This window comes from Vanacampus margaritifer, chromosome 19, assembly GCF_051991255.1.
Source record: "Vanacampus margaritifer isolate UIUO_Vmar chromosome 19, RoL_Vmar_1.0, whole genome shotgun sequence".
In the NCBI taxonomy this organism is placed as follows: domain Eukaryota; kingdom Metazoa; phylum Chordata; class Actinopteri; order Syngnathiformes; family Syngnathidae; genus Vanacampus; species Vanacampus margaritifer.
Genome location: NC_135450.1, coordinates 12,016,865 through 12,029,505, shown reverse-complemented (window position 1 = coordinate 12,029,505; position 12,641 = coordinate 12,016,865). Strand labels below are relative to the sequence as shown.

Genomic DNA, 12,641 nt, shown 5'->3' with positions numbered 1-12,641 from the left:
GTGACATGGAACTGGAGTGTCTGAGTATTTGTATATATATTTTTGTGTTTTTTTATTTGTTGTTACATTGACAAGATTTGTTACAGAATTGTAAATTTGTATTTTTTCAACTAAAAAAAAGTATCAATGTTGAGTGTTAAACCAAATCAATGTTTATTTTCTTTGGCGAGGCCAGTTGGCTTACAAATAAAATAAAAAACGTTAATCACAAATTTTCAACTCAGGCTGTCAAAACAAGATTCCAAAATGATATATATACATAATGTATTTTTTTAGAACTAAAGTTCCGTTTTCTATATTATTTTTATTCATTACTGAGGTCAGAGTTCGTAGGCAGTCCACTCAAAATGGCGGACGAACCAGCACGAGAGTGGAGCAACGAGCAGCTCAAAAGTGACGATTTGCCCAAGAAAGACCTGATCAGGTTCATACAGGACAATGCGGCGCACTCGGTACGTTTGTCACGTGAATATTCAAAAGTCGGTGTTGTCGTTTCTAAATTGCATTTTGACGCGTATGTGTCTCGTTTGCGTGATGTAGCCTAGCGTGTGCAGCCGTACATGCGGCCGGAAATCGATGTTTGCAAACAAAGCGACCGACTTACGTCACATATAACCTCCTGTTTTTTCAAATCATAACCCCCATTCTGTGTTAGTTCCTCAACGAGCACAAACTACTGGGAAACATCAAGAACGTGGCCAAAACTGCGAAGAAGGACCAGCTAATCGTCGCCTACAACGAGTTGTTTGCAAGTAAAGTGAGTGACGTCAGCGTGACGTAGCGCCCGGATGCAAAATTACTCCGCATGTGCTTGAAATGGGGAGGAAAAAAATCCGTGTTTTGTAGAGGTTTAAAGGCACAGAGCCGGTGGAAGAAGTGACGAAGCAGGTGAAAGCTGTCAAAATTGACGAGAAGCCCAAAGAAGCCAAGGCGGAAGTTGTGGATGAGGTAAAGTCCCACCACTTCAAGGGGGGTTTACTGCCCACTTTACTGTAAACTAATCATTGCAGACATTGCTTCCATTCAGGGTCCGCCCAAGTTTACCAAAACCACGCTGAAGAAAGGCAACAAGACCAACTTCCCGAAAAAAGGCAACACTGTGAGCTGCTGGTACACGGGGACGCTGGAGGACGGGACCGTCTTTGACACAAACATTCCCTCAGGTGCTTATTGGACCGTGTTTTTATGTAAAAATTGCGTCCAACCAATTAGGTCCTGACTTTGTGATCTCTACAGTGGCCAGAAAGAAAAAACAAACCAAGCCGCTGAGCTTCAAAGTGGGCCTGGGCAAAGTCATCCGAGGGGTACGTGCGTTACTCACATTCTCCGTTGCCGCTTAAGTTTTTTTTTTGTTTTTTTTAACGCCGTCGCCTACCTGCAGTGGGACGAAGGCCTGCTGACCATGAGCAAGGGCGAGACGGCTCGCCTGGAGATTGAATCTGAGTGGGCCTACGGAAGGAAGGGCCTGCCTGACTCAAAGTATCTTTTTATTCACGTCGATGCAAACTAATCAGGAATTAGGTGGATTTGTCTAACATAAATGTTACTTGCATGAACATGTAAGGAGAAAATTCTGTAACTTGACTTTGTTTGTTTACTATCCATTTCCTTAACTTTGATGCTTTCAGAATTCCGCCCAACGCCAATCTGATCTTTGAGGTGGAGCTGGTGGATGTGGATTAAGCAAGATGGGGGGGAAAACTAGGAAGTTAAAAGTTTGGAATGTCCATGCTCTAATGTGGGTTACCTGGAATCCCAAATATGTAACCCGTTTTGTCGCTGTCAATTTAGTTCCCTAAGTTTGGGGACACTTATGGGTCTTTTTGTTGGTTCTTTGTTTGCATAAAATAACTTTTACGAACAAGACGGCTGTTGTTTTTACACACATTGACGTTGACGTCACCAAGGCCACACTAACACGTTCTATCTCATGACAATTTTAGGCTTGATTTAAATTCCCATTTAACGCCTCCAGCTGATATTCATGCATAGGTACAGTATGTATATATAGTCAACTACTATGTAAAATATCTATACAGCTAATATGTCATTGTAATGTACAGATTAAAAAAAAAATATATATATATTTATATATTCACCATGTGCCGACTGTTAACTACCAAATTTTATTACTAAAGAGTAAAAACGAACGCTCTCCTACGTTGTGCCGAGTTCAATGTTTTATTGGCAGCAAGAAAACATTGGAACTGTGCCAAAGCGGCTCTGTATGGTCCCACCGCACTCTTCTTAGGAGTTGGCGTTGGGCCCCTTCTTCTTGCCGAAGGTGGGCACCACATTGACGAAGCGCCGGTTGTACTGGATGCGACGCTTGGCGCGGCCCGTCTTCTTCTTTTTCTTCTCCTGCTTGTCCACCTGGCAAACAAAAGCGCACGTTCAATTACACAAGCCAAACGGTAGAATTGCAAAGTTGTCACTAAGCGTCACCGTCGATACTGAAGATGACGTCAGGGAACAACCAATCACGGCTCAGTTTTGCTAACGTCACAACCAAACCCAGAAAACGGGTGAGCTGTGATTGATCGTTGCCGTGTTTTCCTGAGCACGTTTTTTTTTTTTCCAGTTGACAGCAAATGACAAACTGTGTTTTCAAAAGTATTATACATGAAAAATAATGAAGTCACCAAATTCTAGACAAAATATTAACTTTCTACTGTTGAAAATGTATGCAATTTCAACAGCATTTGTTTTACCATTCAACAGAATTTCTAACCTTATCTGCTTTCTTCTGTGTAAATTTCGCCCAAAACGAGAATATGTCGATATTTCAGCTATTTCTCGACATTTAACCATTTGTAAGAAAATGTGGAGCTCATTTCATGCCAGTCGCCGTTTAATATAAAACTTCACCCAAACAAATTTCATTTATCCAAGAATGCAAATATTTTCAATTAGGAATTTTAATCTCAACATTCTTAGGGTTTTGTGTGTGTGTGTAATTCTGTTCTTTTTTTTTATCACAAACATAGCATAAAATCATTTGAGTGCTAAAATGTAAAAATAAGAATTTAAGCCAGGGGTGCTCAAGTTCGGTCCTCGAGAGCCCCTATCCAGCCTGTTTCCCATGTTTCTCTCAACTAACACACCTGATTCATGATCAGGATTGTTGTCAGGCTTCTGCTAAGCTTGCTGATTAGCTGATCATTAGATTCAGCTGTGTTGCAGGAGAGAAACATGGAAAACAGGCTGGATAGGGGCTCTCGAGGACCGGACTTGAGCACCCCTGATTTAAACGGTAAATTAAAAACTAACATATTTGAAGTTTGTCGTTAGTTTTGTAATTTCTTGCTTTACAATCGTGTTGTGTTAAATTTGGATTCAGAAAAGGAAAAAGAATCCACATTGAAATTCATCAAACATTCTGTTCAAAATGTAAAAAAAAAAAAAAAAAAAAAAAGATTAATTTTATTTCCTATTCAATATTGTGCAAGAAAACAATCCTCACCTTGGGGGTCTGGCCCCTCACTTTTCCAGCACGGGCCAGAGAGCCGTGGACCTTACCTAAACACAAAGTGGAAAAAAAAAACACTTTAATACAGTGGCAAAACAAAACCGGCGGGAAAAGTCACAACACACCACATACACCGACTTGTAATGTACCAAATCAAAGCAAATATTGGTTAGCCTAGCTACAGTGTTTGGCATTTTGTTAGCATAAAGCGAACACTCAATTAGATTGAATGACAGTATAGGTTTTGGTAGAACTGTAGTGTATTTCTACACTGACCTCCCAGAAGCCTGCCGGCTACTTCCAAGGTGCAGTGCTCGGAAACGCCGCACGATGCCAACGTGACATCGTCTTCCAGCGGGCAACCTGCGAGCAGCACCACCTGATCCTCCACCAGGAGACCCTCCAAAGTCTGGACATGAGCCTGACGGGAGGAAACATAACCAATTGCTGCATGGGATCACATCAGTCTATCTTGGATTTTTATTTTTTATTTTTTTTTTTACCTTAATCTGGCCCACGGTCTCATGTCCGGTCACCTCAAGGGTGTGAGTGTTCTGGGCACGTAGGAAGAGCTGCATCTTGATGCTGACAAGTGATAAACAAATTAAACAAGCACTTAATAAATTAGGGTCTAACAATCAACATGAGAGCTCAAACAGTTAAAATTGTGGAAACTAGAATACATTGGTCAACGTCAATTCACTTGCAATACGCTTAAATTTTTGTCACATAAATCCAAACAATTAAATTTTGGGCGGATTGATTTGAAAGCCTAAAAAGTTTGTCCGTGTATCAAGAAATTATACTTAATTAAATATATCACAAATATTCGTGGCTCTGTTCTTTTCAAAAGCTGAACATTTCAAGGGAAAAACATTGCGCTGTTAACACTCGGAAATCACGCTTTTGGACGCCCCTTTTTAGACTTTGTCATTTAGCCGAGGATCATTCGACTTCGTTAGGACACAAAAGACTAAACCAGCAACTTTTGCACATGTAAATAACGAATGAAACCGAGAAAACGTACTATTTTAGGGTCACGAAGAGAGAAAGTTATCGCTGTGAGGCTAATGCTAAGCTAACGCAACTAGCAAGCCACATGCGGCACGCGAGATTGGAGAGGGAAAGGGAGTCTAAACAGACAATTTATCATCAGTGCGTTCAATGTTATGTTCAAATATTATGTTCAGGTGTGTTTTAGGTGCATGTCCGACACATAATACTAGCCGGTGACGGGCTAAAACGCACTTTTGCTACTCGGTACGTCCAGGCCTTACCTCGTTTGGATGCTAGTCGTTAGACGCGCAGCATAGAAAAGGCTGTTCAAGAGGACGACAATACGCATGTGCAAGTTTTACGTCAACGCGTAATGGACAGACCTAGCCACACCCATACGTCGTCGCCGTTTTGAATGTGGCAAAGCGGCGTTATACTGAACCCTAGAGAGAATAAACATTTGCACTCATTATGAAATTCAGTACATACATTAGGCATTTTAATTTTCTGTTATTGTGTCTATATTATGGTGGAGACGCTTAAGTTTCGCAGCCAACAGGACAACTCAAGTCATCGATATCTCAAACTTACATCTGGGAATTTGGAAGTTGATGTACGGAGGCGACCATTTTGTTTTGTTATTTGTTCATTTTGCCTCTTGGACATTCCTTGTGAAAATTTACAACATTAAACTTTCACATACAATTACACCCTTTCCAAAAAGAAAAAAGGCTGACGGGATGAAGCCGAAGCTTATTAATTCCCGCCCTCAGTTGTTGATTCCAAAAGTTTTTGTGACCTCGAAAGAAAAACGCTATTTTAAGCTAAGCTAATATAGCTGCATTTCGTTAACACTTGGATAGTGTTTTGGTACTGTCGCTTTACCATGTAAAATCTAGTTAAGACATTCGCATTCATTGAGTCAAGTGATTCACACAACACACAAATGTGCTTCGTTGTATCTATAATGGAAAAGGATTAACTGAAGCTGGGACACATCAGGTTATCAATCTGTTTATTATGAAATCAGGTCAACAAAAAGGTAAATGGGAAGTCTTCATTTTGGGTTGATTGAACCACATTAAAAATTCTTTAAATTTAACGAGTAGCATAAAGAGACTTAGAAAGTAAACCTTCCGCATCTAAAGCACAGGGTGTGTGGGGGGGGAGGAAGTAAGCCCGTCTTTACAAACAACATGCACCTTTCAGAGTTTCTGATCCCCAAAGAGGCGCTACAATGTGTACTGTATTTGAAATAATGAGTTCGATTCAAACCATAAAACAATTCTTTTGGGAAAGTCTTAATTTGAAAAGCTAAGCACATTCTCCAATGAAAGGCCGAGATCGCGGTCGCGTCCATCATGTTGGAGGAGGAGGGTAGTACTGGTTATACTGGGCGTACTGGTTGTACTGGCCCCATGAGTTTTGGTTCCAGGCGCCATACTGTTGCTGAAAAAGAGAAGAACATATTATATATTTTTTGGGGGGGGGGGGGGGTCCACTGGATTTTGCAGTGATGAAGTGAAACTGGATCACTTTCTGCAGCAGGAATCAGAAATGGATACTATTAAATCTAAAACCCACCTGGTACCAACTGTTGTAATTGTACGCGCTGTTGGCTTGCATGTCCGTCCCAGCGGCGGCCATTGTGCCGTCGTCCATGCGCTGCCGTTTGGCATCGGGTTCCTGAGAGCTGTCGTAGCCGTTCTCCGCCTTCCTTTTTTCCAAGTCCACTTCCTTCTGCAGGTTCTGGTGTTCTTCGTAAGCGGCCACCAGCCTGAAACAACATAAGGAATTTCCGCAGTGTCAGATAAACAAGCAGAAAAAAAGAGAGAGAAAAAGCCCAGATTCTGGGTGCGACAATATCAAATTGAAATCCATCTTAAGATGCAGCTCCTCGAGGACATTCTGCTACAAACTCACGTATGGATGTCGGTGCCAAAGTCCTCGAGGAACTCCACTTTGCGCTGAGCGAAGAGGAGGCGCGACTCCATCTCCATGCGGCTCTTCAAAGCCCGGTCGAAACAGGCCAGAATCTCGGCCTGGTTCTGTGTCACGTCGCCACTGTACTCCAGCTCCAGCAGGTTGAGATAAAGCCTCGGACATGTCTGAGAGAACAGGAATGAATCATTTGTATTCATTATTCAATTATTTGCCAAGTGATTATGAACACTTTTATATATACACACACATCTAACATTTATTATGACAAATTACGTATTATTAATACTTGAACAAACATTAGCACAATTGCGGCTTCCTCATCGCCATTACCTCGTCTCTCTCAATGGCATCCAGCAGCACTTTCCGGGCTTTGCTCAGGCTCTTCTGCACCTTGAGGGACTGCCGCGCCAGCTTCACGGCGTAGAAGGACAACTCGGACGCCGTCTTGGACGCGTCCAAGGCCTCTTTCAGCAGCGCCTCCGCCTCGTCCAGGTTGCCGCGCCGACGCTCCAGGCTGACCCGCCGCAGTCGCACCATGGCCAGGCTGGGCACCACCGTCTCCAGGGTCTTCAGGATGTTGCTGGCGCCTTCCACGTTGCCTTGGGGGAGGGCGGGAAGAGCAAGGAAAGCAATCAGTTGGACGTTTTCAGTTGTGCGCGGATACAGGAGAGGATTTCATTTGGTGCTCCTCACCCTGCTGCTCCTCGAAGCCGGCCCACAGCAGGTGGATGGCGGGCTTCCTGGGCAGGTGGACGGTGCAGGCCTTACTGTAGACGTGCCGGACGCCGTCGATGCTGTGGCCCTCCAGGTACTTGGCGTACTTTTGAAGCGTGAAAAGAAGAGAAAGTGGGAAGGAGAGCGAGCAGAGGACAGGAAAGCAGAGAGAGAAAGAAAGGCAAAGAAAGAGACAAGGCCGGACGTTTACATTTCCAGCTTCTCGGACCCGGCTGAATGTCGTCATTGACAAGATCGTTTTTAGAATTTGTCTGTGTAAACCCATCAGCACCTTCATGGAACCAATTAGATAAGATTCTGTAAGGTAGTGGGAGACGAAGAAGATGCAGTTGGCAAATGCTGCAGTCAAATCTTGTGTGGCAAGCTGGCCATCCCCTAATACAACAGATACAGTCACATATCAACGTTACACGCAAAGAGAGTGCATGACGGTTTTGTCGGATTTGTCGGGTTTTTTTTCTCGTTTTTTTTTTTCTTCCGTTTTACGCCGTGTGATTGTCATCGATGATGAGGGGGGAGTGCAGGGAAGCGGCGAGAGCAGAAGTGGTGTAGAGGGGGGGAAAAAAAGTCTTTATACCTTGATCCAGAACTCTTCATAGAGAGCACAAGCGATGAGGCAGCGTTCAAAGAGAACAACCACACGCTCCGGGGTGCCGTTCTCCATCTCAAAGTCCAGGTACTCTCGCCAGTTGTTCAGCTGCGTCTTCTCCAGGGCTTTCACGTGGAAGTACGGCCTCTTGATCTAAAAAAATAGACCAAAGGGATCGTTAGTGTTACAGATTAACAGGGTTTCTGCAGGTTATCACCAAATCTAATTTAAAGCTTTTTAATGCAACTTAAAACTAATTTAATGCCCATATATACATACATACACACAAATACATATTAGGGGTGTGAATTGCCTAGTACCTGGCAATTCGAATCACGGTTCATAGGTCACGATTCGATACCAATTAATCCCGACGCAAATCTATAAATTGAATATTTCGATTTTTTTACTCAAATTTAGAAAACTTGTACATGCACACTGTAAGATTTGTATGAAAATGCATTTATTTATCTGAAAATTCAGGCTTATAACTGAGCCACTGCATTTAACAAACGGGTTGCAGTCGGTTTCATGTTTGAACAGCACTGAAATCAAATATTAAGGCTTAATGTCCATTAATAGAACATTCTTCCATGCTTAAAGTGTAAATCCTAACCCTAAGTAAGACGTTTTGTTGAATATGCACATAAAAAAATGTATGTTTAAAAATCTATTCGGCCGCATATCGAATCGAGAATTGCATGCTGCAACATCGCGATATATTGCCGAATCGATTTTTTATAACACCCCTAATATATATATATATATACACACACACTCTCTCTCTCAGTACTCTGTATATTATTAATTCTCCAAATTAATTGAATGCACATTATATCTTCTGAATGTCCAATAAAATATTTTTCATTGAAAATTCAAAAAAAATTGGACCAATATGAGTACCAAATACAAAAGTGGGTATAGATTTAGTTCACTGATAACAGTACTTTTAAGGAGTATGAACATGAGAGTTGATTTGTGTTGAGGGAATTTTTTACTGCCACTAGATGGCATTAGTGTTTCATGCTGGACACTAGCAACATTTTTCTTTTCTTATTCAGAGCTATCACATTGCCATTTACAGCATTAATTTCAACAATCTATTTAATGATTTTAAATGCTTTTTAAACGACGTATAAAAACCCGGCATTAGAGACAGAAAAGATGGAGGTACATTTGTTAACTGTGACTTTTGTAAAGCGAAAATTTGGGGAATTTGAATGAGATGAATAGCATGTAGCTGTGCATATGATGACAGTCGTACCCCTTCCTCAAAGGCCCAGCGCTTGCTGACTTCGTGCTCGTTGTGGTTGAAGACTTCCTGTCGAGCCTCGATGACTTTGTGGCGCATGTTCTCAATCTCTGTCACTCTCTAGATGAAAACACAGACAAAGCGCACACAGTTGGACGACCTGACAACGATCACCGGTTCCACTTGATGTAATAGCTGCTGGTGGCGGCCCCGCAGCCATAGATTTACATCACCAGAGACAAGAGGCCTGGAGAGGGGGGGTGTATATATGCACCCTGCATATCAACCTCTAGGTGGAGGTGCTGCGTGTCAATGGGCCTCGGTTGTTCCGTTTAGTTTAAGGGCGAGTGTCCCTGACAGGATGCCAGCGTCAAGCCCCCCTTGGCTGTCTTTGGCTTTGCTGCCGACATAAAGACAACTCTTCAAACTCTTCTCTTAATCCACATGGACATTGTGGACAACAGGCAACCTCCATCTAACTCCAGAATGTCTTTTTCTTTTTGCGTTTTAAAAATTCTTCCCTCGATTTGTCCCGGACTCTTACCTTAGCGGGGTCGGCGAGATCCTCCGTGCCGGGCGGCAGATCCTCCTGGGGGGCGGGCGTGTCTCCGTCTTCTCCCACCATGGAGGCCAGGCTGGCTTTGGAGAGCTCCAGCCTCAGCTGGACAAACTCCTCCTCGGACAGGAAATGTTTGGGGTGGTTGTCCTGCACGTGATCTTTAAACCTGCATGTGTCAAATTAAGAGTTTTAACAGCAAATAGCCACCAAAAAAAGTCGAATTAGGGCTGGATGTTAAAAAAAAATGTATTTATTTTTTTAGGGCCAACAAATCTTGGCAACCGTAGCTCAAATAAATCTGGACTTTTCCTTACTTTTGTAAGTGCTGAGAGTAGAGCTGCGTGGGGATGCCCAGGATGCGGTCGTAGACGGCGGTGACGTTCGCAAGCTTTCCTTGCTCTGTCTCCCAGATGACGAAAGATTCCCAAAGGCGGTCCGAGCGGAAGTCCGTACCGGCTGCCAGCACGGCATGTTCATACGCCCTGGAGAGGAAACAAAGACAAAATTCACGTTGCGGTTTTGCGCTGTGCATAAAAAGGCTGGACGAAAACAATAATACTCCCAGGAGGGTTCTTGGGTTACTACGGCAACAAGATAACATTAGTTTGTACCCTCATATCGGGACCGGGGTAAACCAAGGACCCTCTTTTAAGCGGACTAGATGTGGTTTCTACTTACGCTCGAATGCGCCCCTCGGTCTCCGGGTCGCTTGTGTCAGAGTTCTCCTTGATGTAGGTCATGTAGTGCAGCCAAAGATCCACGCTGAGCGGGATGGCCTGCAAGCCTCGCCGGTACACCTCCTCCGCCACATGTATGTAGCCGTGCTTTTTCTCTATGTCGGCGTACTTCTTCCAGTACCCGTAACAGTATGGATACCGCAGGAGGAAAACGTCGAATGACTTCCTCACCGCTTCCAGAATATTCTGAAAGAATAAGGAGGGTTAACATTGCATCATTTTATCATTTTCTACATGCCTCCATTGTCGTTGATGGGGCGTTTGTATTATTCTTTACCTCTTGCTCGACGTATTGCAGCAGGTAGACCCAGCCGTTGAAGTCCTCTGCATTGTCTTCACATCCTTTCAAGAGTTTTTCAAACTCGCTGGGGAGCTCCGGCTCTGAAGGAGCAATGGCTTCTTGGGCAGCGGCGGCTTCTTGGGCAGCGGCGGCCTCCTGGGCAGCGGTAATTTCTTGAGCTGCATCTTTCGTGGAGTCCTCAAGCTCCATGCCGTCATCAGCAGCTTGCGACACCTCGGTACCATCTGTAGGAAAATCAACAGAAGGCCATGATGCAGAGATTCCCAAACAGCTTCTTCTAATGTAACATTTGTGCCTTGACTCAAAGGTTAGGAAATGTTGCATAATGTACTGTCTTTGTTTGAATGAACATTTTTCTTTATATTAATCCAAACGTGATGTTGGCTACTCTTGATCATAAAAAATATAATCAAAGAAAAACGATTAATGTGCCAATAGGCGGCTTGTGTGTGCGTGGGCATGTTCCCAACATTGTTAAAGTAACCTGAATGCACTTTGTTAATAGCTCAGCAAGTGTGTTGAGTTTTGGTAATTGAATAAATACTCAGGTTTGAACTCAATGAACAATCATTTTTAGTGATCCTGATGTCTATATCAATCGCGATTATTATTATTATTTTTTTTTTTACATCAATCGCCCCGCTCTACTTTTTTACCTTGAATGGTCGTTCCTGGGGTGTATGGCTGAGTCTCCATGGACTCTGCTTTATGTCCCGGCGGCTGTTCCGGGGGCTGTGGTGGAAGCGGCGGTGGTGGCGGCGGCTGCTCATCTGGATAAAGTGGCGCGTTAGCGGCCTGAAACTGTTCCGCACCTTTCTCCACAGTGCCCACCTCCGGAGGAGGAGGTGGGGGAGGTGGCAATGGAGGGTTGGGGTGGTCTCCTGCCCCAGAAAGAGAATCCATGCTAGGTTCTGGGGCGGCTTGCTCCATGGTCCAGCTGGCGGTTTGGTTTAGAGCAGCGGGGTATGCTTCACCATTACTCGCTGGGGCATGGGGCTCTGATTCCAGCATTCCAGTGATAGGCTTTTCTGGAAGGAATAAATCAGTCAGTTTAGCAGTTTAACTATCAATAAAAATGACTATTTTAAAGTGCTAACTAATTCTTGCAAGAACAAACATTTCACTTGGACATTACTCTGGTCCTGCTGTTATTATTTAGGCTAGTTGTACTATTTGATCACAAAGTTGAACATGGGACACTACGTAGATAGCAGGGGCATAACTAACTTAAAATCGGATACATTTACCCGATTTAACTGGCATATATTTTGTGATCGCGATAAGAGCTTATATCAATTTGTTTTGGGGCTGCTTTGTTGCGCAAACAACGCCGCAGATAAACATGCTAAGTTCAACCTCAAGTTGGGCCTACGCCGTCGTCTATTTCCTGGACTCGCCGCCGCAGCTATCGTGAACGCAAGCGGCCTTCCTAACGTTGTTTTAAGTCAAAACAAACACGCGACATTTTCGGCTGTGCAAGTAAAACCAACAATGTTGACTTTAATAGCTATCGGGACACTTAATTCGTCTTTGACCTTCTTATGTCTATGAACTGAAAATGTGTTGATATAAGCCATTTGCCGCCTCATTTCCCAGGAAATAGACGTACTCAGCGGCTTTCCCCAAATCTTTTTTTAATGTATTGATACGTCAGATTAACTATATGTGGGTAAAAAGGCGGTTCAGAATCTTACCAGGAGCTTCCATGTACTCTTTTATCGAACTTGTAGTGGCGTTCTCTGTCGCTTTATCTAAACCACGACGGCGTAGCGTGGTTCGTCCACCATCTTTTTTTTAAACTGAGAAGAAGAAAAACCGTCCAGTGCGCATGCTCAGCAGACTAGGCCTTCGTCTAGAAACGCCTAGTGTACGCCCTTAACACTTTCGACACATACTGTAATATTTTCTAATATAAACGCAATAAAACACAATAAGTTAATGACTTATAAAAGAAAACAAAACAAACAAAAACGACGCATTTCTTACGTGACGACATACCTCGCGCCTACAGTACACGCAATCTTTAGCCAGGCCACGAATTTATGCAATTGCTTTGAAA

At 43.4% G+C, this 12,641-nt stretch overlaps 3 protein-coding genes across 3 annotated transcripts; 1 reads left to right on the top strand and 2 right to left on the bottom strand.

Annotated features, from left to right (window-relative positions):
• The first annotated feature begins 315 nt into the window (after positions 1–315).
• fkbp3 (FKBP prolyl isomerase 3) lies at positions 316–1,864 on the top strand. The gene is made up of 7 exons (XM_077552066.1): positions 316–452; positions 656–757; positions 847–948; positions 1,028–1,163; positions 1,237–1,304; positions 1,382–1,479; positions 1,629–1,864. The coding sequence occupies exons 1-7, from the start codon at positions 348–350 to the stop codon at positions 1,681–1,683; spliced, it is 666 nt and encodes a 221-aa protein (XP_077408192.1). The 5' UTR covers positions 316–347; the 3' UTR covers positions 1,684–1,864.
• Positions 1,865–2,162: 298 nt separating this feature from the next.
• faua (FAU ubiquitin like and ribosomal protein S30 fusion a) lies at positions 2,163–4,896 on the bottom strand. The gene is made up of 5 exons (XM_077552067.1): positions 4,747–4,896; positions 3,973–4,054; positions 3,746–3,890; positions 3,464–3,519; positions 2,163–2,373 (listed from the first exon to the last, which is right to left on the bottom strand). The coding sequence occupies exons 1-5, from the start codon at positions 4,812–4,814 to the stop codon at positions 2,248–2,250; spliced, it is 477 nt and encodes a 158-aa protein (XP_077408193.1). The 5' UTR covers positions 4,815–4,896; the 3' UTR covers positions 2,163–2,247.
• A 567-nt stretch (positions 4,897–5,463) lies between these two features.
• prpf39 (PRP39 pre-mRNA processing factor 39 homolog (yeast)) lies at positions 5,464–12,443 on the bottom strand. The gene is made up of 13 exons (XM_077552863.1): positions 12,277–12,443; positions 11,239–11,610; positions 10,559–10,806; positions 10,223–10,467; positions 9,859–10,026; positions 9,530–9,710; positions 8,998–9,105; positions 7,722–7,886; positions 7,103–7,229; positions 6,740–7,008; positions 6,389–6,573; positions 6,050–6,242; positions 5,464–5,914 (listed from the first exon to the last, which is right to left on the bottom strand). The coding sequence occupies exons 1-13, from the start codon at positions 12,287–12,289 to the stop codon at positions 5,825–5,827; spliced, it is 2,364 nt and encodes a 787-aa protein (XP_077408989.1). The 5' UTR covers positions 12,290–12,443; the 3' UTR covers positions 5,464–5,824.
• Positions 12,444–12,641: the final 198 nt, after the last annotated feature.

Excerpts from the sequence above, each read along its gene's own strand:
- fkbp3 (XM_077552066.1), top strand. The coding sequence starts at position 348 with ATGGCGGACGAACCAGCACGAGAGTGGAGCAACGAGCAGCTCAAAAGT. Across the intron at positions 453-655 it reads AGGACAATGCGGCGCACTCG|TTCCTCAACGAGCACAAACT; the intron begins GTACGTTTGTCA and ends ATTCTGTGTTAG. Across the intron at positions 1,305-1,381 it reads TGGGCAAAGTCATCCGAGGG|TGGGACGAAGGCCTGCTGAC; the intron begins GTACGTGCGTTA and ends GCCTACCTGCAG.
- prpf39 (XM_077552863.1), bottom strand. Across the intron at positions 7,230-7,721 it reads ATGAAGAGTTCTGGATCAAG|TACGCCAAGTACCTGGAGGG; the intron begins GTATAAAGACTT and ends ACGCTTCAAAAG. Across the intron at positions 7,009-7,102 it reads CGGCTTCGAGGAGCAGCAGG|GCAACGTGGAAGGCGCCAGC; the intron begins GTGAGGAGCACC and ends CCCTCCCCCAAG.
- faua (XM_077552067.1), bottom strand. The coding sequence starts at position 4,814 with ATGCGTATTGTCGTCCTCTTGAACAGCCTTTTCTATGCTGCGCGTCTA. Across the intron at positions 4,055-4,746 it reads ACGACTAGCATCCAAACGAG|CATCAAGATGCAGCTCTTCC; the intron begins GTAAGGCCTGGA and ends ATCACTTGTCAG. Across the intron at positions 3,891-3,972 it reads AGACCGTGGGCCAGATTAAG|GCTCATGTCCAGACTTTGGA; the intron begins GTAAAAAAAAAA and ends TCCTCCCGTCAG.